At 39.1% G+C, this 26,967-nt stretch overlaps 1 protein-coding gene across 1 annotated transcript in view; it reads left to right on the forward strand.

Annotated features, from left to right (window-relative positions):
• Window positions 1–26,967, forward strand: part of Phex (phosphate regulating endopeptidase X-linked) — a 207,148-nt gene that overhangs the window by 51,922 nt on the left and 128,259 nt on the right. Inside the window, exons 8-12 of the mRNA XM_052730304.1 lie at window positions 2,256–2,372; window positions 5,749–5,832; window positions 6,993–7,138; window positions 18,053–18,146; window positions 20,591–20,719. Of these exons, the coding sequence (XP_052586264.1) occupies window positions 2,256–2,372; window positions 5,749–5,832; window positions 6,993–7,138; window positions 18,053–18,146; window positions 20,591–20,719 (570 nt within the window). The remainder of the gene's footprint in view (window positions 1–2,255; window positions 2,373–5,748; window positions 5,833–6,992; window positions 7,139–18,052; window positions 18,147–20,590; window positions 20,720–26,967) is intronic.

The raw sequence follows: 26,967 nt of genomic DNA on the forward strand, positions 1-26,967 counted from the left end.
AATTATAGTAATGAATTAGCAAGGAAATAATGTTATGGTTGGGGTCACCACAGCATGAGGAACTGTATTAAAGGGTCACAACATTAGGAGAGTTGAGAACCACTGGTTTTCAATACACAGTTTTACTTCCTGTCTTGTAGAGGTAGGAACATTAAGGTTGTATAAGTTCCCTGTTTGGTGCCCTCATTACCTAGATGAGGATATACCATTATTCAAATGAAATAACCAAGATATGAGTTTGCAGTCAATCCTCAGAAGAGCAAATCATTCAGTATCATTTTCTAAACTGAAGGATATTCAAAACTGTATTGGCTTAAAAAAATCACCCTGGAAACTTCTTATATGGATCAAGCCATGGTGATTCTGAATTAGCAGACAAGATGGGATCTGGGACTCTATTTTTAGCTCGTGCTCTGGGTTAATGATGGGTAATGAGAAACAGAAAGGGTGGATCAGGTTAGAATTCTAGACTTAGCTTGGAAACAGTGTAGTTTCCTGGACATTGGATAGGACTAGTTCATTTTGACAACTTGAATTCACTTTGGAAATTTTGTTACCCCTCCAAACAAGCCTCACACCCAGGTCTCCTGGGTCTGTGCTGATAGCCTCTACATGTGGAAGGCTCTGCAGAGTAGCCAAGATCTTAGGCATCTTTCAGGCAGAGGACACTCATCAAAGGGGGTTTCCAAATTTTTCTTCTTGAGTCAACATTTGCTAGACTAGGGAACCTTCGCTTCTGCTGTGATCTCAGCAACCAGACTTGAAATCATCTCCTTTCCTTATAAGTAGTTAACCAAGTCTGAGTGACACCACCTTTACAAGCAATTCTTCCTCCAACCACCTGGTCCCTCCTTTCTATCCCTACTGCCCTAGATCATATTGCTGTCCACTCTGGCCTTAAGTACAGCCATTCATATTTAATTGTGACCACCTTCACTTCAATAGCCCTTTAGCACCACTTGGCAAGTTCTGTTCCCACACCACCATTTCCAGTATATCTTGCTCTCAACATAGAGTCTAAATTCTGGGCTGGAGAGATGGTCCAGATGTTAAAGGCTAAGCTCACAACCAAAAATATAAGAGTATATCTCTCTCTCAAGATAGCATCTAAATTACTTTGAAGAAGCTCAAGGCCTCTTCATTGCCTGCTTTCAACCTGTCTCTCCCTATTTACCTGTTTTTGTTCTTCCTTCAAGAGAAGGACCTATCTCTTACTGTTCCCAAACCCTATGTCTCTCAAATGGTATGTCTCCACATTTTCTGGGCTGCAATCTCCCAGTTCTTCAGCTTTCATGCATGTAGTGGCTTTATTAAGAAACATTTTTGCTTGCCTCATGTTACGGCTATTTCATGTTTGTCTTCATCACCAGAGCACACACTGAGAAGCAGTCTCAAGCATTATTGAGTTTTTCATTTATATGCCTTCCTTCATCATATGTACAGCCACCTCACACATGTATTGAACTATTTGAACACCTTTTTAGTAGACTTGGGAGGGGCAAAACATTCTTTCCAATTAAGACTATTAGCCAGGCTTGCTGACTGAATTTCATTTATTAAAAGGCTGGCTATCTACCAAGAAATATATAGGTCTTAAGGTGAGTCACACAGTTCGGAATAGCTTTCAGGGTCATGGTGTACCTTAGAGATGAAATCTTGTATTTAGTAGTTGCTAGGTTTCTCATCATCATTTCTCTCTCTCTCCCCCCAAGCCAGGGAGGACAACTCTATGGAAACTAAAACTGAAAAGACACAGGACTCCAATCACTATAATCATCTTTTATTTCTTAGTGTGAAGCTGGGTAAATGGAGCTGGATGGGAATAAATCACACTTCGCATTAGTGTTCATGGATCAGGTCCTCTGCTTTTAGACACAGTTCTTTCCCGTTACTTTATTGAAGTATCACTTGCCTGGGAAGGAGACACCTGACCTTTACCTTTCTATTCTGGACTCATTTGGAGATGTTTCTTTTATCCATAATATCACCAGTTACCAGAAAACTATTTTGCTTGATGTTTGATGCCTGAGCAACTCTATCTGTCACAGAAATAGTCCTGTGAACACTCATCACTCGTATTTTTCTTCTAAAAGTGGCAGGTAGGTGGCTGGCATTGCATAATGCTGGTATACTCTGAGTACAGAGTGAAAATGAAGAAAGCTTATTTCCAACTATTTTTTCTGCTCTTCCGTATCTCTAAAACATACTTCCTAGCAGGCTGTTGTCATGGCCACTTGCTTCTTTATCTCTTACAGTATCGGGATGCCCTTTATAAGTTCATGGTGGACACTGCAGTGCTTTTAGGAGCTAATAGCTCTCGAGCTGAACATGACATGAAGTCAGTGCTTAGATTGGAAATTAAGATAGCTGAGGTAAGTCTTAGTTGCAAACTTTTTCTTTTCTTTTGCCATGCCCTTTTCTTTTTCTTATTTTGTAAAAAAATACATGCTGAATGAAAATATAAATTGTGGCCAAAGGGTAACCTTCTGTGTCAATGCCCTCTGGGTCCAAGGTAGTAGTTGCATCCTCTTTGGGAAGTAAAAAGAATCACTACAGAAATTAAGAGCTCCGCATTCCTTCCACTTCTCTAGTTTGAGCCTAATCAATATCTATGTGCTACTCTACTGTGATTAAAGAATGCCAGCAAGGAAACCTGTTTTCTCATAGAAATCCTTATATGGCTCAAATAGAAGACAGATATTCAATAAATACTGATTTAATTGAAAGTTGGCTGGCTGACTTCCTTCCTTCCTTCTTTTTCCTCTCTCTCTCTCTCTCTCTCTCTCTCTCTCTCTCTCTCTCTCTCTCTCTCTCTCTCTCTCTCTTGCTGGGAGTTGAATGCAGAGTTTCACACATGCTAAGTATGTCACCTCAAATCCTGGAAGGTAATTTTTAACCAGACCTGATTTTTTTTTGTATTATTCCTACTCAGTGTGACTGATAAAATTTGATCTCAGAGAAGTTTATCTATCAATATTGGATATGAAATTTAATGCAGAAATTGTATAGGGCACACTTTAAACTTTAGAGCTGCCTTTCTGGTACTATTTTATGTCTACCATTCTTTACTTTTACATTCCTTTCTTTTTTCTTTTTCAAGACAAAATCTTACTGTATAATTCCAGCTGTCCTGGAACTCCAAGGATAGCTTGGAATGCAGAGATATCTACCTGCCTCTGCCTCCTGGAGTGCTGAAATTAAAGGTGTGTGCCACCATGCCCAGTGGTGCCTGACCTTATGTTGTTCTCTCTCTCTCTCTCTCTCTCTCTCTCTCTCTCTCTCTCTCTCTCTCTCTCTCTCTCATTGCTCTAATGATTGATTGGTTGTCACTATGTCATGTATTATATTCTGAATAAATCACCTTAAATTCTTTCTGGCTCATGGTAGAGACAAAAAGAGGTAGGGGAACTAATTTGTTGGAGAATGGTAAATCCTAAATGGCTTTGTTTATAGAATGACTGCTTTCTAGAAGAACTAATGTGCAAAATCCCTAAATGTTCTCATGTCCAGAGAGAAGAAATATGGTAACATTTGCTTGTGGGAGACCTTGGTGATCTTTTATTATAGAAGTTGCTAAAAATTCTGAGGTCCGAGTGTTTATTGGTTTTGTGTTTTGTAAACTGGTGATGGTATGTTGAGATGTGGAGTCGGGGCGAAGGGTAGGGTTGAGGAATTAGGTCTCCCTTTACAGTGAGGATGTTCACATATATCTTTCTCCATATTCCTACTCATAGCAGGAAGTTTCTTTCTAGGGGCTAAGTTGATGACTCAGTAGGTAAAGCACTTACTGTAGACGCATGGGAAGCAGAGTTTGAGTTCCCCAAACCCATGCAAGGCCAGGGCTAGTGGTAACTGTCTATAATTTTAGTGCTTCTCCTTTGAGATGGAAAGTGAAAACAAGAGAATTCTGGGAATCTCATGAACCAGCTAGCCTGGTATACACAGTGCGATAGCAGATAAAAAAGAGACCCTGCCTCAAACCAAGTAGATGAAGACCAGTGCCCAAAGTTATCCTCTGACTTACATACATGCACTGTGGCATATGTGTGTCCTTCTGGTTCATTTTTGAAAACTCTTTAGTCAAGCCTGTGTTTACTCTAGGGCATCTAATACTGTCCTTAAGATTTTCTTTCTGTGTCTTTCTGCTTCACTGTATTAAAAGACATTCTTAATGAACCCCAACTTCACTTTAAAGTTTATTACTGTGTGTCCCTTGAATGTTGTGAAGATTGTTGCAGATGTACCTATAAGCCATGTCTACATGCTGTTTGGATTCCCTTCCCAAGAAAATAGGAGGCCCAGAGTACTAATTTGAACTGAAGGTGTGGAAGGCCTTGCCTTGAGCCAGGGAGTTAGACCAAAAAGAAATCTAAAAGCAGCTGGGCTGAGGCAAGACAGAATTGTTGAGAGGGTAAATGAAGTGACAAGTCCATTGTGTGGAGGGGAGCAGCTGCTAGAGAGCTGAAAACAGCTTTGAGGCCAAAGGGTTTCGACCTGGAGCTTGGACTCTGAGTTGAGAAAGGAGGAGGGTAGGAGAGACATGTAGAAATCCTCTGAGGCAATGATTTAGGGTTCTCAAACAGCAAGGCAACTGTAAGGGGCATGTCACCTCTCCAGTGGAGAGTGGGGAGGGAGACACTAAGACTCTGAAGGACTTAGAAGAGAGGGGCAGTTGCCTGCTATTCAGCTTCTGTGATTTTATCTTGAAATATCTGTGGTGCATGGAGTTTTGCCCGGTAGGAATGTTCCTTTCATTCTCTTAGTCTTCAGGTGACTTGTCACATCCAAAATTACCAAGATACACAGTTTCTGAGGCTAAGGAGGAAAAATGCCTCATCAAATCCAAATAAGTAAAGATTGCTACAAAATATGCATCTACACTATCTCTGTCTGAGAGACTGAACGAGAAGAGAGAGGACTTGTCCATGAAGTTGTCCTGGTGATTAGAGCAAAGTGGAGTTCAATTGCAAAGCCTTGTTAGAGAACATAAACCTCAGGCAAAGTCTTCAATCAGTCCCAGCCACGGAGATGGTGATAATGGGCAGGAGGTGTGAGGGTAGGAGAATTGTAGGTGAGGTGGACACAGCTAATGGATGTAAGGGAGTAGAAAGATAGAAACACAAAGTGATAATGTGGGTAAGGGAGCTATGGTTGGTCAATGGAAGTGATTAAAATGACTCTTGAGGAAGAGTCATTGTTGCAGTTCTCAGATTAAATATGGCAGAGACTAGAAGCTTGTGAAATCTCTTCCTAGGTGGTGACCAAATTCATACGTCTAGCAGTGGGAAATCTAAGGTCAAAAAAATGATCACAGGTACCAGTGATATGGAAAGTGATAGCTTCCTTTCTGTCATTGACCATTGTCCCCTAGAGGTGAATGAACTGAGTTCATTGACAGGTAAACATGGAATGTTGATCTTAATTGTGCAACTTCAGCTTGGTTGTCAAAATTGATCCAGTGATGGACTTGGCCCATCCACATGGTAGAGGAGAAGGGCAGTCTGGGAACTTCTTTTTGTACTGGGGACAATATTTCCCACTGAAGAGGATATCTAAGTTTCTTTTTATTTTCTTAATCCTGTCTAAAATGCTGGTTTTTTTTTTTAATTCTCTCCCCACAGCTGGGCATCACACCAAAGTCTTGGAAAAGTTGATAATAATATACAGATGTTTTGGCACATGTGAAAAGCAGTCATACAATAATAAATGATTCATTTGAAAAAAATAACCCAAATCTCTTTTTGACAGATAATGATTCCACATGAAAACCGAACCAGTGAGGCTATGTATAACAAAATGAATATCTCAGAACTGAGTGCTATGATTCCCCAGGTTGGTGAAAACTCTCCAAAAAATTTGTTCCCTAGTATTTACAAGGGATTCAATTTCATCTGTGTATAAAAGTTAGCCTTGTAAATCTTGAATCTTACTATTCATCATTTTGATTATCTTTCTTTTCAACTATCACATAAAATATCCTTGTGTGTGCAGTGGGATTTCTTCAGTTGTAGGGAATACTGAGAGCTTTCTGATAGTGGCTTAAAACAGTAAGGCAACATAGCCATGGGCATTAGTTAGTGTTGGTTCAGCTGTTTAACATTGTATAGGCTTTATCTCCACATTTTAGTCTCCTCAGTCTTTTTTACTTCATTTTGATAACATGGTTATAAAGTGACCATTGTAGCTCTTTCACATTAAGGCAAGGAGAAGGGGAAGGACCCACGGTCTTTTCTGACTTTTTTATTTTACCAGGGTAAACAGAAAAGCCCCCTTTCAGAATATTCCTAGATGGCTTGCTTTTAATTCTGAGTAGAATTTGGTCATGTGACCATCCCTGCTGTGGGGTAAGAGGTAGGGAAGTGGGTGCTAGGCATGTGAGTAACTGGTTTTCAAGTTCACTAGTGGAGGCAGACAAAGGGGAAAGAGTTGGCAAATGACCTTTAGTGAAGCCAACACAGTGTTTGTTTTAGAGACACGCAATGATGCTCTATAGAATGGAGGTGAGTTATTTTGTTGTGGCTTTTTTCCCTCTTGGAATAAGAGAGGTTGCACAGAGGAGAAGACCAATAGTGTGCTAAGGCATCTGTGTCTGAGTTTAGGGGAAGAAGAAGGGAACATGAGAGTTAGAGGGAGAGTATTGAGGGAGGGAGCCCAGGGGATTAGAGGAGTGAACTAAGCTAACAGAAGAGAAGGTCTTGGAGTGAGGTGGGGCTGAGGGAACACAATAGAGAGAAGATGGAGGGCAAAGAGACGCTGGAGCAGCTGAGCGAATGTCTATTGTTCCAGAAGTTTGTGGTACAGAACACAGACAGGCTCTATTTTTGATGAAAGCCATAGGTCTGAGTGGCCATGATCTGACTTTGTTTTCTGGGTAAGCAAACGATGATCCTTAATGATTAGGATGGAATGGATTATGCTCAGCCTACTCTTTGAATGCCTTTCCTCTTACTTGCTACCTTAACATAGGTTTCATTTGTTTTCTCTATCCTCAGTTTGACTGGCTGGGCTATATCAAGAAGGTCATTGATACCAGACTCTACCCACACTTGAAAGACATCGGCCCCTCGGAGAATGTGGTGGTCCGCGTCCCACAATACTTTAAAGATTTGTTTAGGATACTAGGCTCTGAGAGGAAGAAGTAAGAACTTTCACGTGCATTTTACTGTGGCTTTTGTTTTCTCTATAAATTAGAAGGGCCCCCATTTTTCATGTGCTTTGAAAATTGCTTTTAAAGAAAGTTACAGCAAAACAGTCATAGGGAAAATTACAGTGCCCTTTGTGATAAATTGGTCCCCATCATTGTCTGCTGAGACAACAACAAATGTGCAATGTTTTATGCTCCTTATTTACCTGAATTTCGTATTTCTCCATACTGTTTTCTCTGGGAACCTAAATTGTTTATTAGTTTTGGGAACTAGTTAGTAATGAAGTTATTTCCTGAGATTTCTATATAAACACTTTCGCCCCCAGTCCATTCTTTGTCTTTTGCTGCATTTTTTTTTCTTTCTGGTTTATTTTTTAGTCAGCAAGTAGTTTTCTGGCAACAGACCAAATTACCTGTGTTGAAAAGACAAGACTACTTTGAGAACTGTAGGAAAATTGAATGGATAAAACAACTTATTTTAAAGCATGCTTAGGGTTTGCAGCTTTGCTAGCGTAGGACTACAATGAAAAAAAGTCCTAAAAATGCTCAAGTTTATGTCCATTAAGTCATTTAGATTTGACACAGAAAATGAAAGGTAAACAAGTTTATAAAAACAGTTCACTAAAACTAATTGCTGTGCTATAATAAAAAACAAAAAAAATATTTTATTAGTCAGGTTCTGTCCATGTTGTCAGGTATTAAGTTTCTTTTTAAAGGTACCTACAGAGGTCCTAGGAATAAAATATAGTATCTAATGTCTACTTCAACCCCATAGAAGCATCTAGATTTCTACAAAGAGCTGCAGCTGTTTAAGGTATCATCTATGTTCATTGACAACATACAGAGAAAAAAAAAACAATAAATTCACCATTTAGAGAGAAGTAGTGTCCTTTAGAAATTTGCTAGATGAAAATTGACTTTGACAGTGGGTAAGTGTATGTGATGGTAAGCCTTTTTAGTTCAATGTACTTACTATACAGGGCAAATGACACTTGCTATATCTCCTTAGGCCCTTGTTGAAAATACAAATACCAAACCCCACCTCCTTCACAGTCTGGTATAGTAGGTCTACAGGGGGTCAGGAATCTACATTCTATTTTATTTTTGTAAAAGACTGATTTATTTTTGTTTTATGAGTGTTTTGTCTGCATGTATATATAAATGTGTACCATGTGGGTGCCTGGTACCTGTGGAGGTCAGAGGCGGGCATTGGATCTCCATGGAACTAGATTTATAGACAGTTGTGAGCTGATACATGGGTACTGGCAACTGAACTTGGGCCCTCTGCAAGAGCACCTAATGTTCTTAACAACTGAGCCATCTTTCTAGCCCTAGAAGTCTGAATTTTAAACAGGCATCCCAGGATAGTTTTATGATTCTCTTTTTGGGGGTTGGGGAAAATGGGAGAATCACTATATTATAAAACTACTTTATAAACATTTCCTAGCTCTAAAATAGGTGTTAAGTATCCCTTATCCAAAGAACTTGGGCCCAGAAGTGGTCATATACTTGGGAATGGGATCCAAGTCTAAATATAAAATTCATTATATTTCATGCATAACATATGCATGTAGACTTTGATAATTTTATACAATATTTGTAGCATGTACATATTTTGACTGAGACTCTTCATAGGAGGTTATGTCTGGACTTTTCTATGTATATAGTGTAAAATTATTGCTTAAAAAGTTGTAGATTTTGAAGACTTTTGGTTTTCAGGTTACTTGATTGGGGTTGCTCAACATGTACTTGGAAATGAAACCCAAGTACTCTTCTTTCTCTATATGGCACTGAGTTGCTGAGCACATTTTAGATTCACATGCTGATTTCCACCAAAACGTGTCTGCCACACTGTGTAGTCATTGTTCAGCAGCTAGGGAGTCAGTTTCTTCTGGTAACTCTGAACTTGATTCTAAAATAGTAGGGACTTTTGGAAATGGTATTAATTTGATTTTTCCCAAATCTTAATTTATAACCAGGGCCATAAAACCCTGGTGGTGATTATATTTTATAACCGTGGGACTTTATGTAGCAACAGGCAGTAGGAAAAACTGGAGGGAGAGTTTCATCTAGTTCATGCTAAATTGATAACTTACCCAAATGTGAACACAAAGGACAACTGTAGAAGAGCGTTTAGATAGAAGACTCCTGCAACCATGTCCATATAAAATTTCACTTAAACATCAGTGTAATGCTCAGATATTTTAAACAGTTTCTCAACAACCAAGTCATCAAAAAACAATGGGAGTCCCATGTACACTTACGAGATTTTTAAGATACTATATGTATCTTGAAAAGATTGCCAGCACTTTGCATTTCACAGTAAGGTTTTACATTGCTGATCAATGTTTAAAATGTTTTTTGTATCTGTCTTCTTTCTTGCCTCTGTCCCCATTTTATCTTTGTCTCTCTTCCACCCCCTCTCCTCCTTCCCTCCACTCCTCTTTTTATCTTTTGTTTCTCAGGTCCTTGCATGGTGCTGAGCAAAATAAAGTACTACTGGACTATATTCCCTGCTGATCTTATTTGGTCCTCACTTGTGTAATCTGAAAAGTGTAGTTGAGGAACGGTCTTCTTGGGTCTCCATAGTTACTGTATATGCCAGGTGCTGTAAAAAGAGTCTATAAACTCTCATTGCCCTCTGGTCCTCTCAGATATGACAGGATCATTCTGTCTTGTAGCTTGCCCTTCCTCTAGAATTGTGGTACTCTCTCCACTCAGCTGGTGGTGAAGGACTGTATGGGTGTTTGTTGAAAGGCCTTCAAATGGGCTAAGTCAATTCTACCAACATTCCATAGGACATGACCTAGTCTTGTGACACATCTAGCTGTGGGAGAGCCTAGAAAACGGAGTCTATCTGTGTATCTGGAGGAGAAGGAGTGAGATTTTCTCCAGACACACTTTTATCCAAGAGTTTATACCATTTTCTTGAAATGATTCCTCTTTTTTTTTTTTTTTTTTTTTACAGCTCCCCCCATCTCGCTACAACACAGTGAACACTGGCAGGCAAGCATTTTGTAAAATGGCTTTTGTAGTTTTTCAAATCCAGCATAGTGCCTCTCACATATTAGGCAATTCTTTAAAGTTTCTAGACATTAACCATATGCTTTACTACCACCATGTATGACCTGTGATCAGAATCCCAAAGGATATGAAATAGTTCTCCATGTAGAGAAGAGAGGGAAAAGGCCATGTTGAATACCTAGGGTGGTGGAACTAATGTGAAAACAGATACTGCTTTCAAAGTTAGAGACTAGAAGCTGACAGGCTATTTAGGGCTCAGGATGGATAGGGAAGGCTTTAGTTTATTACTTCCACCCTCTTCCCATCTGCCCTTCTATTAGGTGTTTCTGTACTGCCTCTGTCCTGAGAATTTGCTGTTGGAAACCATACACAGGTCATTCTGGCATTGACTAACATCAAGATTAAAAATGAACGTTTGCCAGGCAGTGGTGGTGCACGTCTTTAATCCCAGCACTCAGGAGGCAGAGCCAGGCAGATGGATCTCTGTGAGTTCGAGGCCAGCCTGGTCTACAGAGCGAGGTCCAGGACAGGCACCAAAAACTACATGGAGAAATCCTGTCTTGAAAAAGTCAAAAAAAAAATTCTTTCATCTCAGAAAAGTTCTCTAATTGCCACCCCCCCTTTTTTTTTTTTACATAGAAGACAATTTGTCCAGTGATTCACAATTAAAAAGCAGAGATGATATTCTGAATTGGTTCACATTTGTTTTGATATTCCATCGCTTTGTTCCATACATGTCCCTGTATGCAAAATAGGTACTTTTAAAAAAACTTTTTGGGTGGTTTTAGAGATATATGTTGAACATTCCACATCTAAAATGCTTGGTACCAGGTGTGGATTAGAGCTTGGATTTTTTTTTCTGAATACATGATTAGAAGGGATCTCAGTGTAGACACAAAACTCAGCATTTGTGTTTGTGCACACCTAAACTTAGACTGAAGGTCATTCCATCATAAGATAGATATGGTGTGCCTGCATTTTGTGTCCTGTCACATGATGTCATATAGAAATTTTCACTTGTAGTCTTGTGTTAATATGCAAAAAGTTTCAGATTTGGGGACACTTTGGATTTTTGTATTTATAGGTTAGAGATGGCCAACATGTAGTAGCATATCTCTGATTATTTAGATATTGCTAGTATTGGGATTTCTCCTGTTATTTTTAATGTTCCAAAGTACCTTTGGTTGGTATTAACTGCTCATTTCTTGACTGCTGCTTCAACCCTTAGATCCAGCCTACTGTTCCCCTGGTAGGATGGGGCTGTCCCTCCTAAATGATTGAGTGTGATGACAGTAATACAGGAATTTTTTTTATTCTACTGCAGATTGAACCTAATGTTTTGCAAGTGCTAATCAAGAATTCCAGCATTGAACCACATCTCCAACTACTGACTCTTGGTAGATAGTATATAAAAAATTACTGGAGCAATGAGACTCCCCCTCAAGAGGTGGAGATACAGAGACTACATTGGCTCTTGTAGTTCAAGGTAGCAAATGGTCGGGGTGTAATATTGGAGGCATAAGCTAGAGGTTGCCATAGAAAAAGAGGTGATGTTCCAAGTGGAGAAAAAGTGAGTAGGTAAGGAGGGGCTGCATCCTTCAAGTTACTTCCATCTCTTCCTGACTCCATGTTAAGTGATTATACACCTATAGTTTAAAATAAACTGTGATAGGAATTGTATAAACTATCAAAATTAACAAATGTTGGAAATATTTTTTTTCTTGGAGGGCTATTGGCAAATATTACCAGCATGTCACAAGGCAAACGACATGTAGACTTCCCCCTCTTTCTGTTTGCTGTATCTTTCCTACTGATTCTCTGATTTGAGGCTGCCCCAGAATTGCTCCAAATTAGATAATTTGATCTGAGAAACAAGAGACTATGAATGAGAGGCATGTGTGTGTGTGTGTGTGTGTGTGTGTGTGTGTGTGTGTGTGTGTGAGAGAGAGAGAGAGAGAGAGAGAGAGAGAGAGAGAGAGAGAGAGAGAGAGAGAGAGAGAGGTGTAGAGGAGAAAGACAAAAAAAGAAAAGGAAAAATAGGCGGAGAACAGAAAGTTCTCTGGGATGTCTTATAATGACACAAATCTTGACCTAAGTGTTCTGCCTCTATGATCTCATCTAAATCCAATGAAATTCCAAAGGCCCCATAACCAGATGCCAATGCATTGGTGTAACAGTTTCAACATATAAATCTAGAGGGATACACATTTAGTCCATAGTGATATTTCAAACAGAGAAAATATGTACAGAAGTGGTTGCAGAGATGATGGGGGAAAAATGAAAAGCAAAATGAGATGCAAAATGCCAATCCAAGTTCTTATTAACATCAAGAAGCTACCATCATCCCTAGGACTATGAGACAATGAGAGGAGTAGTATTACCTTAAACTAGATCTGAGGTCTAATAAATTGGAGCACTGTGAGATTGCCCTATGTTGGCTGAGAACATGGGAGGAGATTAGTGATAGAACTGGAGCCAAAGAGAAGACACAATAAAATACAATTTGAATGAGAGTGAGAGAGGAAGAGGATGGGATGGTGACAGAGGGAGAACAGTGAGAGAGAGAGAGAGAGAGAGAGAGAGAGAGAGAGAGAGAGAGAGAGAGAGAGAGAGAGAGAGAACTACCTACCAGGAGAAGAAAAAAAAGCTAAAACAGAATGTACATTTAGATGATCTTTGTTAGACAGAAGTTCCTAGAGGCTCACTCAGAAAGTGTCCAGTTATGTGGTCCTATCATTATGCTCATCTGTTCCTAAGATCACCTAGCTCTTCAAAGTGTGGTCAGTCCACAGATATGCAGTATAATCATGACCTGAGAGCTTGTCTAAAATGGAGAATCTTAGGCTTTGTCCCCAATGTACTAAATCAGGAGCTGTAATCGATTAAGATCTCCAGAGATACAGACATTCATATATTGACATTAAAATTTAAGGATTGGTCTAGGGTTTAGAAAGTCCTAGTTGAGCTATGTATTCAGAATGTTTAGAAAATGGGATTTTACTAGACTGTCAGTTCTCAGCCATGCCACACATCAGAATTGGGTGTGTAGGACTTGTTAACACACACATTTCTGGGGCCCCATCACTATAGTTATTAATGCAATGATAGAGCTAGGGTAGGGATATACCTAGTTTTCCAGTGATGTCTAACCTGCTGGTCCAAAGACTACTTTGAGAACTACTGCCTGAGGCATTTTTCTGGACAGTCTAAAGGATTTTAGACTTCGTTGGTTCTTGAGAACCTTTATGGCTCACTTCAAATGGTAGGTATGAGGAGGGAAGAGTAAATGCAAATTCAGATGGAAAGATTGGGAACTTCTTTGAAAGTCTCTTGACTTTTGACCTTTTCTTTCTCCATCTATAAATGGGGATAATAATAGCCACCCCACAGCACTGTTCTATCACAGAAGCTATCTTATCTCTTAAATGTAATATACATATAAACTTCTGATAGTTGAGAACATGAGGGAGAGTAGCAAAAACTTCTTAATTAGCAAATCTTCTGAGTCAGAGGCTTTGGGGAAGAATTTCACATTGCTGTCCTAGTGGTGGGTTCTTTGCTGGGATGATTTTCTTTTCTTTATTTATTACCATTAGGGGAAATTACTATATTGTGAAAAAATGCTTTTTGGACCAAAAGAAGGATATAATGGACCATTTTCAATGGCTGTGGCTGAGTCTGATTTTTTTTGACATGTCTGATCATTAGGTGGTAGTGATTCAGTCATTATGGTCATCTCTGTTCTGGGTGTGGTGATATTATCACTCCTAAGCTATACCCCATAGTGTTTTGTCAGGAATTTTATAACACATTGGAACAACTCATCAGTGTCATTGTCTCGCCAGGTGAGCTTCCCAGGCAGCATTCCATCTTCTACCTCTCAGAGACCTTGTTACACTATTGTCTTAGTAAGGTCATAGCCATAAAGGCCTCACTATTCATTTTGTTTAAATCTCCATAGATTTCTGCAAAGCACCTCTGGTGAAGTGTTTTCACAGTTTTGTGATTGGTCAGGAAACTGTTGTTGAATTAGTAGCTTTCACATATCACTGTGTGGTGTGTGGGAAAGCACACAGGCTTTAGACATACCTGGCCCTGACCTAGCCTCCATGGCTTATTACAGTGGACTATACATAGGCCTTGGTGGGGGCAGGACTTAAAGATAATATTTGTGTTAGATATTACTCTAGAGCTGGTGATTTAATTGACATGGGGTGGCCTGAGCATCTTCACTTATCAAAACTCTCCAGCTGAGTCTACTTGTTTGAAACCCACTGACTGTATGATGAAGATTTCACTAAATGATTCTAAGCTTCAGCTATCTATGTATTCATCTAAAAGCTTCACTATCTCAAAGTCAATATTTTTTCTCACCTCTCCATCTCTCTAGTAACTAGAACTATTAGTTCATACCTAGGTACTTATGATGTGTTGAGTCCATGAAAGAAGGATCTCTTATATATTACAGTATATCTGTACAGTTAAGAAAAATATACTAGTAAGCTAAAATATTTCATTCTCCACTGTATCAGTTCCTTTCCACGTTGGTGGGACCAAATACTCCATAAAAGCAGGAAAGAAGGACTTATTTCATCTCACAGTTTGCAGGTACAGTCTATCATAATGGAGAAGTCATCATGGTGGCTAGTGCTTGAGGCAGTTGCTCATATTGCATCTACAGCCATGAAGCAGAGAGAAGTAAATGTGTGTATTCTGCTAGCTTTCTTCTTTTTATTTGAGCTGGCACTCCTGCCCATAGAATAGGCAGGCCTTCAGGCTGGGTCTCCCAACTTCAGTTAACTCAATCTAGACAATTTCTCCCAGGCTTGCCTAGAGGCTTGTTTCTCAAGTGACTCTAGAGCCTGTCAAATTGACAGTGTTAACCATCACACTGACTGTAGGTGCAGAGTCAACAGTAAATGCTTGGTGAGAATTTCTTGGTTTGTTGAGAAGTAGGGATGTGTAGGCAAAAAGGAAAGGCCTAAGATGGCGTGTTTCTTTTAGTTACCGAAACAGAACATGGCTGAGGGCAAGACTTAAATTATTTGGATGTTGGACTCTGAGGAGATATGTGCATACTCTAGCATGGTCTTGGGTGCAAGAAGAAAATTTTAGAATGTCTGTATTTTCATTTTATAAATTAAAAAATAATTATGATTAATAGAGTTCTACTATATTGATGACCACGGGCCCATAGCTTAGGGGACACACTGTTTACTATTGTTAGTTTGTTTTCATTTGTACATTAAAAGTAATTCTGAAATACTTAGAAATTCTTTTTTGTCTTAATTTTTCTTTATTCTTCTCTCATATGATACATCCTGACTGCAGCTTCCTCTCCCACCCCTCCTTACCCTCCTATTAGTCCTTCCCCACCTCCCTTCTCCCCCAGATCCACTGCTGCTACTCCATTTCCCTTCAGAAAAGAGCAGGCCTCCCAGTGATATCAACTGGACATGGTATAACAAGATGCAATAAGACTAGGCATAAACCTTCATATCAAGGCTGTACATAGCAACACAGTAGGAGGAAAAGGGTCCTGTTAACAGACAAAAGAGTCAGATACACCCCCCTCTCCCTATTAGGAATATAACAAAACCCCCAAGCTAAACAGCCACAGCATATATACAGAGGGCCTAACACAGATCCACACAGGCTCTGTAATTGCTGCTTCAGTCTCTCAGTTCCTATGAGCCCTGCTTAGTTTATTCTGTGGGTTGTGTTTTTCTGGTGTCCTTGATCCCTCTGACTCTTAAAAGTCTTCCTCCCTGTCTTCTGCAGGGTTCCCCAAGTTCCACCTAATGTTTGTGGGTTTCTGCACCTGCTCCCATCTGATGATGATTGGGCTAGGCACTAATCTAAGAGTATAGTAGAGTATCTTTAAGAATCATTTCATTGACTTTTTTGTCAATCATATTTGGGTCTATCCTAGGTCTCTGAACCATCTGGATTCTGGTTTCTGGCCATCCAGGCAGTGTCAGGCATGGGCTCTCTCTTGTGGCTTGGGCCTCAAGTTAGACCAGTCATTGGTTGGCCATTCCCATAAGCTCTGAGCTACCATTTCCCCCAGGCATCTTAAAGTCAGGACAGGTTGTGGGTCCAAGGTTTTGAGGCTGGGTTGAAGTCCCAGTTCCACCACTGGAAGCCTAGTCTGGCTACAGAAGATGGCTCCATATCCTCCATTACTAGGAGACCTCTCTAGGGTCACCCTCATAGGTTCTAGGAGGTCTTCACTGCCCTGGGTTTCCACATTGCCCCCCAAATGCCACCTATTCCAGTCATCTCTCCTTATACTCTCTCCCTCAGCCCTCCCTCCCCCACCTAATCCCTCCTTTAGAAAAACAGGAATTGAAGTGATTATTAGTAATGGAAGTACAAATTAATAACAAGAAAATGGCAGTGTCCCTTTTCTATACTACCATGCCATTTTAGTTAGTCAGAAGGGAAAAACAGTGGTGACTGAGTCAGATCTGACAAGGGTATGCCAAAACTTTCTGAAATAGTCAAGAAGACTATATGAAACACATATTTACATACCTGGTCATACTAACATAATTTTATGTGGATAATATGTCTTAAAGTACAAATGACATGATGTTTGAAAAATTAATTGATGACCCTAAATATTTTATCTTTAAAATTTTTGATTCCTGTATATATTAAAAATAATTCTTTGAGGGGATGGAGAGATGACTCAATGGTTAAGAGCACTTGCTACTCTTGCAGAGGACCTGGGTTCAGTTATCAGCAGCCACATGGTGACTTACAACCATCAGTAAGTCTCCCGTTCCAGGGGACTATAACCTTCTCTGGCTTCTGCAGACACTGCACGTATTTGGTGTACTAACACACATACAAAACACTTAAGCACATAAAATAAAAATACACAAATCTTCAAGCATGGTGGCACATGCTTGTAATCCCAGTACACTTAAGAGAGATAGGCATAAGGATCATGAACTTGAGGTCAGCATGGGCTACACAGTGAAAACTTGTCTCAAAAATGTTCCTGGTATATTAATTTGTATGTCTATATAAATTAAAACAAACATCTCTATACTTGTATATATTCAAAAACTATTTGGCTCATTGGAGAACATATCTACTGTGGCAGAGTATCATGCAAATGAACATGTGAATTGTTCTTGTTGAGTTGGTTACGATCATCATGTCTCACTGCCGTTCACATTTCTGCATGACCCAGGAGACATCTTAGGAATGTGTGTTATTAGTCACCATGGTAATGGCACAGCTAAGAGGGAATGGGTCATTAAGTATCTATCATCACTGGTGAGTTCGAAATGAACTCAGACCACACATCTTTCTGAGGTCAGGGATTCTTGTCCTTATAGAAAATGCAACATTTAAACTAGAACAGAGTCTTGAAACTATGGATTAGGGCATTACCGAACCATATGAGATTCTCCGTATGTTTCCAAGTCAACAGAGACTTAGGAGTTCCCTCTGTTAATTACTTTGCTATTTTAACCTTGCAATCACATTGTGAAGCAGAGAACATCCTTATTGTTTCACAAGGAAAGAATCAAGAAGGCTTAGATGACTTGTGTAGGCTCACATACTTAGAGCTTATAGAAACAAAGTAAAAATTTAGATGATTGTCATTAATGAATATTTTGATTTTAGTTTCTGAAAGGCCAATAATACACAGGCATTAGGTCAAGTCTTTAGTAATTTGAAGGTATTCCTATTTGCAGGCACAGGAGCCTGGGGGGAGGCCTATGCCTTGGGGCTGGAATCTTCAAGCTGATTTTGGTGGTGCTCATTAACCTTGTATTATCCTTGCCAACAGCTCTCCAAAGGTGTTTTTCAGGGAATCAGATATGACCTAAAATATATTAATTTTTCATTTTTCTCCTTTAATAGAACCATTGCCAACTATTTGGTGTGGAGAATGGTTTATTCCAGAATTCCAAACCTAAGCAGGCGCTTTCAATATAGATGGCTGGAATTCTCAAGGGTAAGTTAACAGATATCAAAATGTTTCATACATTCTGGAACAGTCCAAATGTTAACCATTCCAGTAAAAAAAAAAATCTTTAGGGGTGGGATACAGGGAGCTTGCAGCCTAAACTCTCCTTTAAACTTTTTTGCATTAGTTCATTTCATTCAGGTATACCTATGTCCTGTAAAAAGTACCTCAAGCTCTACATTGTGGCTGTATAATAATATTTAGAGCTGTACTCTAGGCCATCAAATCTTGTTCAAACATCCCTCTTTAACATCTCATTTCTACTGTTTTTAGTGCTTTTAGCTGAAATTATGGTTTTGATGTTTCTTAATGATACATCACTTTAAAAGTAGTTCAAATTTCATTTAATTTCTTTACATTTTCACTGGCAAACACTTGTGATAATTGTGTATATTTGTGGGGTTCAGTGTGATGTTTTGATCTACAAATGCATTATAGAAAAATCCAGTCAAGATAATGAATATATACATCATCTCAGCAATATATCTTCACTTCTGTGTCGAGAACCTCAAAGCTCTATTTTATCAAAATTGAAATATGCAATTACCATTAACTATGATCACTTTATACAGTATGACAAATGTTGCATAATCTCAAATATATGTGGAATATGAAATAGTTGATAAATATCAGTGAGTAGGAAGGCGGTTACTAGAAATTGGAGGAGGGAGGCTGGGAAAGAGGAGATGTGCCTCAAAGGATACACAAATTCAATTAGACTGGATGGATACAGTCTGACAATCTTTCGCTGTAACTATGGTTTTCAAGGTTTGTCCGTGTTCTAATTATATATAGAGAGAATGTTCCAGCTTCATTTTTCATTTGGTTTCGTTTTGGAATTGCATCTTTAACTGTACTTAGATATTCAATCTTAAGTTTATCCTAATTCTGCTAGACCCATTTCAGTTTCTTCCTGTGATGTCCTTAAGTGCCTCAATCCATTTTCTTGCCCTCACTTACCTGGCTCTTGAGTCTTTGTTTCTCACCCACCTCTGTTGCCTCCCAACTCGCACAGACAGATGTTACTTTCATCTGCATTTCTAAGACTTATAACTAATTCTGCTATGGCTTAGAGGACTTAAGGATATTGTGGATCTCAAAAGTATTACATTTTTCTATCAATTTAAATAAAAATGAATGTCAAATCTTATAAGCTCATTTCATTTAACATACATTTTAATTCTTAGAGAAACTGACAAATACAGAAATTTATAGTGATTAGTATACTTGGAGAGTGATAGGGTTATTTGGGGCAACTTTTGACCCTTTATAGTCACTAAAATATAAAAAGTTACTTTATAGAGGCTAGATAAGCATGAAATAATTACTTATATTTAGGCCATATCAAATAGTTAAGATAGAAAACAAGTAGGTATTTTTGCTGTGTGTGTATTTTTAACTCCTATGGATCACATAAAAGATGGTACCCAGCTGCTCTCCACCCCCACTGTGAAGAGAATGAGAGAGCAAGGTGTAAGAAGTGGTGTGTGAAAATTTGAGGTTAGGTATAAGGGGATGTTTTTTGAACATGAAGTGCTAAATATAATATTGAATTGCCAAAGGCGGTTGTAGGATTACTTTCTCTGGAGGTTTTAAAAATAGCTTCATCCCTTACCTCTGAGAAGGGTCGTGTTCCCAGAAAGCAAAAGAAGGAGAGATGAATCTAAGCTTTAATCCCTTTTGCCCTATTCTAACAACCTGGCTGTAAAATTGTGTGTGGGGTATTCCAGGCCACTACTCTCAGGGCCTCCCCCATCCCTACCTGTCTGCCTGCACACTCCAGTCTCCAGAGAAAACTTACAGAGCATTTATTTCTGTGCTTTCATCCCCAAGAGTAAACCTTGGCACTTTCAAATCCTGCTTCCGAAGTCCCTTACTTGTTTATGAAAGTTTTCTTATAATGGTATAACACAGCAGATGGGAAAAGCATTTACATGTGTATTTTACTCTGCTATGACACTGTGTAAATGGGCTCCCCAGGTTGTTCGTGGTGAGATATGGTCTGCTGGTCTGCTAACAAGAACTGTGATTACCTACAATTCTAAACCTTCCCTGGTCGAACTGCACTCCTCAATAGATACTAAGTACTGTCTAGATCCTTGAATTGCATCCCTTTCTGTCCTGACTTGCTGCACAAAAGCTATGCCATTGCCCATATATTTTTGCTTAATGAAGAAAATTAGAATAAAGGTAAAATGCATTGTTTTTCCACTGCCAAAACATTTTCATTTCGTTGTAGCTAGAAACTAGGGACAAACAGAGTTTTATTTTCTCCATCTTATTTCACCTTGGCCTTTCCTATTTGGCATGTGTATGAGATGGGGTGGGAAGTATTTTTGTAGACTGCTTTATTCAGATGGCTTGACTCCCCCCACCCCCAGCAATAGATATTATTTAAACAAAGCTCAAATTGTATTGATTATTTTCCGCAGGTAATCCAGGGGACCACAACTCTGCTGCCTCAGTGGGACAAATGTGTTAACTTTATCGAAAGTGCCCTCCCTTATGTTGTGGGGAAAATGTTTGTGAATGTTCACTTCCAGGAAGATAAGAAGGAGATGGTAAGTGGAGCTTCCTAGATGCTAAAGACAAACAGAATGGTGGTCATCTAGGCAGCCCCGACAGTTGTGATGATCCACAGTCTATAGTCCACTTTCCAGGGTGTAGAGAGCCACAGGTGTTCTCTTCTGCTTCTTTGTGTTTTTCAGGGAAATAGGGATAGAGTTCATCAAATATGAGATGGTGAGCAGATATTGAAGGGTTGAAGATAGAAAATGTATGCAATGCCTGTCCAAAGGAGTGGGCCACTGTGACTGGGGACACTTGTTATGGCTGCTTAGAGCAGAGTAAAATCTAAGTCTAGGTGAGGTTCAAGGTCATGAATTTAAAGATATTTATCACCATGGTTACATGTTCTTCTCCATCTGTTTCAGCTGCCTTGAAGGAGAGTATTTATTTTTTTCTTTAAGCCTTACTGAGGCTTATTTGACATATAAAGATTGAATATATTTAATGTATATAATGTCATGGTTTGGTACACACTGTAAAGTGATTACCACAATGAAATCAGCATACCCATCACCACATTGACTGTTTTGTGTTTGTCTATGGGATGGTATTGTGTGACACTGTTTCTGGGGAGCCATGAACAAGTGTTTACTCACTCCAGGAAGGGAACTGACAACAGACCAAAGCAATGACACCACCGAAGTCCAGCTTAATGAACTACTAGAGTTTCACTGGGGCTACTTATAAGTGTATGAATGAAGGGTTACTTATAGAAGCAGGAATGACTGAAAGCCCACTCCATCATGGGCGGCTACTCACAAAGACTGGAATCCCAGAGCTCACTGCATGAGATGCATGCAGCTCCACAGCTTAGAGTATCTTTGGTGCAGCCAGCTGGTCCGTGCCACTTCCATGCAGCTTGGCAGTTCTCTGTCTTTCAGACCTGGCCTCTGTCTCCTCAGCAATCCTTACTGATTACGTAAGCTTAGGGAGGGAGGGGCCTACTATACCTAGTCAGTTTCAAGAACTTCTCCAGGTTTCTGAGTTGTTTACTTTTTGATTCCTAAGGAATCTTCCTTTAAAATTTCCAGTCTAAAAACCCCCCTTAAAAAAGAACTTCTCCACTCGGGAGGCAGAGCCAGGCAGATCTCTGTGAGTTCGAGGCCAGCCTGGTCTCCAAAGCGAGTTCCAGGAAAGGCACAAAGCTACACAGAGAAACCCTGTCTCGAAAAACCAAAAAAAAAAAAAAAGAACTTCTCACATCTTAATAAACTTTGAAGGAAATTGGTATACAACGTATAGACACTTAATATGTACTCTTAACAAATTTGAAGCATGCAACACATTGTTAGTAACTAAAGTCATCATGCTCTGCATAAGATCATTGACAATTATACATGTTATATATTCTTATATGAAAGTTTGTACCATTTGACCAGCATCACCAAATTTCCCCATCCTCCATTCTCTGCCACTGTCAACTACTGTTATATTCTCTTTATCTAGCACTTCCTTTTTTTTTTTTTGATTACACATATAAATCTTTTCTGCCCTTCTGTGTCTGGCTTATTTCACTTAGCATGATGTCCTCCAAGTTTATCTATGTTATTGGAAAAGATAGCATTTCCTTGTTTTGTGGTTAAGTAATACACAGACACTCATCATAACACACACACACACACACACACACACACACACACACACACACACACACACATTTTCTACCTATTTGCTCACTGATGATGATCTAGGTTGATTCTATGTTTTCGTTATTAGGAAAAATGCTGCAGTGAACATGAGATTGAGCTGTGTTTGAACAAAATACTTTTATTTCCTTTGGAAATATAACCAGTAGTAGAACGGCTGGATTGTTATGGTAGTCTTATTTTGAATTTTCTGAAGATCTTCTATACTGTTTACCTCGATGGCAGTGCCAATTCTTATTCCAAGCAGCAGTGTGCAGTTTTTTATATATTTTTTATGCACTTGCCTCTTTTGACTTTTACAGTAGTCCTCTTAACAGGCATGATGTGTGATTTCACTGTGTTTTGATTTTGACTTCCCTGAGTACTGACATGTAGGACATTTTCATACACCTCTTGGGTATTTGCATGTCTTTGGAAAATGTCTATCCAGCTCTTTTGTTCATTTTTAGTTAGGTCATTATTATTGCTACTTTTGCTATTAAGAGTGTTTTTTTTAGTTATAAGTTTGGATTTAGACACTTTTGTGTGAATTTTCTTTGTACGAATTACATTTTACCAGTGGCAGATAAAGTACTGTATTATCAATCTGACATAAACAAATAAACATATTGGATACAGGTAGTTTAGAACCATTGAGTTTAAAGGTAAAGACATAGATTCTATTAAGCGATGGTGGTTCAAATGGTTGATGTTATATAGTGATAATAATACCAAATGGTGGTTTTATGTATCCTATACTAGAGTTTACTTTTAACTACCACTGATCTAAATACACTCTCCTTTGTTAATTTGGTTTTACTATCTTTGGGGAATTTATGTCAAGTTTGAGACCCAATTTTTTAAATAAACAGGTCTCTTTCAAATAGGTCCACCGAGAAACAAATGCTTTGTTTTAAAATGCTCAATATCCTTAAATGTTTTCTGTTGCTCTTTGGCCAGAGTAAACAAATGGAAACTTTATCAAATAATCACAGTGATAACACTAAAATACCAGGAGGATATAAGTACACCAAATGAGTAAAAGAATCTATATAGTGGAAGAGGTTTGACAGACATATTTTAACTAATATTAGAAGTAGTAAATTTATTTTCTGAGTTTTGGTGCACATACCCTCTTTTCATGTCTCAGGATATGACACTCTAAAATAAGTTGATTTTGGCACTTTCTCCATTTATTTTGATATACACGAGGGTAGTATGTTAATCATACACATATTCATCTTTTTTTCACATAAAATTATTTGCCTCCCTTATGCACAAACTATTTGCCTCAGGGGATACTTAAGTTGGAAACTTCTAAGAGAAAAAACGTCTGGCTTTTTATAGCCTTGTTTCAGGGATTCCATCCAAGTACCACCTGGAAACACTGATGCACTTGTTAAAAGAGAAATCAGTATTATTAGCTACAGTCAAAAAAAAGAAAGAAAGAAAAACAAAGAGCCACATTGGGGCAAATTCCAGAAAGTCTAATTTAGACTGAAAAACTATCATTGTTTATTTACCAAGAAGAGTTTGTTAAAGCAAATGAAAATCAGGAGGTTAAAAACTTCAGGTACTTCTCAAACCTTAGCATGTGAACACATCATATGGCCTTGTTAAAATGCTGAATCCCATTGCAAGATGGCAAACTCACTGCATTTTAGCAAAGGTTCTCTTTAACTTGGTTCAGTCTAGGGTCCCAATTTCTAGTAAGTTCTGTGTTCATGCTGCTGCTGTTCCAGGTACCACACTTTGAGTGGCAAGTCCCTCAGCTCACTCTCTAGAAAACAATTATCACTCAAAACAGAAGCCCCAGTGATTCACTGGAGCAGGTCAGGCCAGGCCAGTTAACTTGGGCAGCAATACTTTGTTTACTCAAATGGTAATAGTATGAATAATACTTTAGTTTTCAGTCCCTGAAAATCTCAATGATTGAGATTGTGTCAGATCCTGCGTGAGGGCTTCTGGTCTTGTGTCCTGTCCTACTCCTTAATCTAATTTTCCCTAAAAAAATAGTATTTTTTTTCTGAGAGACTCCTGTTCTTCAATGTTTCTTGCACTTCTCCATGACAGAGTTGGCCTAATGGCCTTCCGTTGATAGCCTCTGATATTCCTGTTTTCTATGGTGGCTGAGAGGGAGCAAGCAATTCATTTCAAGGTTTGATTTGCAGAAGAAAAGCGACTTCCTCCCCATCCCCTTCTGCTGCCATAGTTGTCTGTCCTTCCAACCCACTGATCTACTAGTGTTGTCTTTTTTTCCCTCTGTGGGTGGCAGTGGTGGATAATTACACACTACTGTTTCCTTCTAGTGTTCTAAGTGCGAGTATACCTGGGCACGTACAGGTACACTACCATCAGCCCCTATTCCTTCACTCACAGAGCTCACAGGGATTTTAGACAGTTTTTTTAGGGATGGGACAAACAGGATATAGAAAAAGAGAGTCTTTCAATTCAGAGCCATCTAAAGAGATGACAGTGAATAACCTCCTGCTGTTCAGAGAGTGGGACAGAGCTGTTAGCTTCAAGTCTTGCTTGTATTATACCTAAGGGACTGGCCAGTGGAGTGAGGGAAAGGAGATGGAGCCCACTTTTGACATTTGTTGTCTTTGTGAACTGAAGTATCACTATCCAACAGAGCTAGGATATAAGCCACACATATAAGTTTAAATATTTTAGGGATTATGTTAAAAAAGTAATGGGCTGCCAGGTGGTGGTGGTGGCACAAGCCTTTTAATCCCAGCACTTGGGGAGGCAGAGCCAGGCAGATCTCTATGAGTTCAAGGCCAGCCTGGTCTACAGAGTGAGATCCAGGACAGGCACCAAAACTACACATAGAAACCCTGTCTCAAAAAACCAATAAATAGCCGGGCGGTGGTGGCGCACGCCTTTAATCCCAGCACTCGGGAGGCAGAGCCAGGCGGATCTCTGTGAGTTCGAGGCCAGCCTGGGCTACCAAGTGAGTTCCAGGAAAAGGCGCAAAGCTACACAGAGAAACCCTGTCTCGAAAAACCAAAAAATAAAAAATAAAAATAAATAAATAAATAAATAAATAAATAAATAATAAATGAAAAAAAAGGTAATGGGCTGGTGAGATGGCTCAATGGATAAAGCTCTGTTTGTGTAAGCCTTAAGACCCGAGTTCAATAAAAATTTAACATAACAGGAGCAGGTGAAATTAACTTTAGTTGTTTACCTTCACCTAATCTATGTAAAAGATTGTCATTTCAATGTGCATGTGGAGGCAGAGGTTGACATCGGGTATTTTCCTTTTTCGTGTTCTGCTTTACTTTTCTGAGAAAGGATCCCTCACTGTACATAGAGCCTCACTGATTTGGTAAAACTCCCTGGCCAGCAAGTCACACCCACCTAGAGCTGGAATTTTAGGCACATACAGACACATCCAGCTTTTAGCATGGGTTTTGGGAATGTGAACGCAGGTCCTCATGCTTGCATAATGGATACTTTGACAACTGAGCCATCTCCCTAGTCTGTAATTCATATCTTAAACACACAGGGAAATTTATTAGATTCATGTTCATTGAGGTCAGATGAAGATCCATAGGAAAGTATGGGATGGAAATGATTGTCATGAGGTCTGATGCTATAGTTTTTATAGTTTATATCACGATATAATTAAATCTAGTGATGAAGATTATCATTAGTAGCATTATTAGCAGCATTAACTGGGCTTCAACTATGTGCCCAGTACTTTTTCTAAGCACATTCCAGATGTGTAATCATTTATATTGACATTGTGATTGCTATTAGTGCTTCCACTTTCCAGATTGACAAAACTGAGGCTTGGAGAGTATCCATAAGTTCTCTGAGGTCATATAGCATGAAAATTGCTTAGGTTAGATCTCAGTCCAACTAATCTGGCTTAAGCCCATGTTCTATTGTGAATCAGTTTTATGTTAACTATAATAAATTTCTGAAACAATTAGCTTATAAAAGACAAAAGTTGTAAAAAGGAACTTGCTCATGACTGTGATGCTTCCGCTGTATGATCAGGTGGCCCTACTGCTTTTTGATCTGTGACAGTACAGTCTATCATTGCAGATGTATGTGGTACAACACAATACTTACCTCATAGACAGGGAGTGAAATGGAGGAAGAGGAGGCTACTGGGACCCAATGATTTAAATATCTCCAACTAGGTCCCATACCTCAAAGGCTCTACCATGTTTGGATAGCCCCATCTTGAGAGCCAACCTTTGCCACGCAGGGCTTTGGGGGCCTCTTAAGAACCAGGCTAGAGCACATTCCCCAGCTTCTCTCTGAAAAACACCTGGGTCATCACCAATTTTATGACTGAAATGAGGAACTTGGAGACTTGACAGTGGCTTTTTCTGTAATGAATTCAAACTTGTTAGGAGCATAGATAAAGCAAAAGGCACTTACTTTCTATTTCTTAGCTTTTCAGAGATGGGAAACAGAAGAGGTTTTGTTTCTAGCATTTCAGCATTTTAAAGAAAAAGGCAGTGAAACTTAATTCATATCCAACCAGTCATATTCCCTTTTGGGGTTCCATATGATTCTCCAAAGAAATAGGCAGACAACAAAGAACAAGGGGGCCATCAGTGCTTTGATGTAAAATAACACTCTAGGCATGTGTT

Source organism: Peromyscus californicus, unplaced genomic scaffold (genome assembly GCF_007827085.1).
Source record: "Peromyscus californicus insignis strain IS unplaced genomic scaffold, ASM782708v3 Scaffold_10__1_contigs__length_136768540, whole genome shotgun sequence".
Taxonomy (NCBI): domain Eukaryota; kingdom Metazoa; phylum Chordata; class Mammalia; order Rodentia; family Cricetidae; genus Peromyscus; species Peromyscus californicus.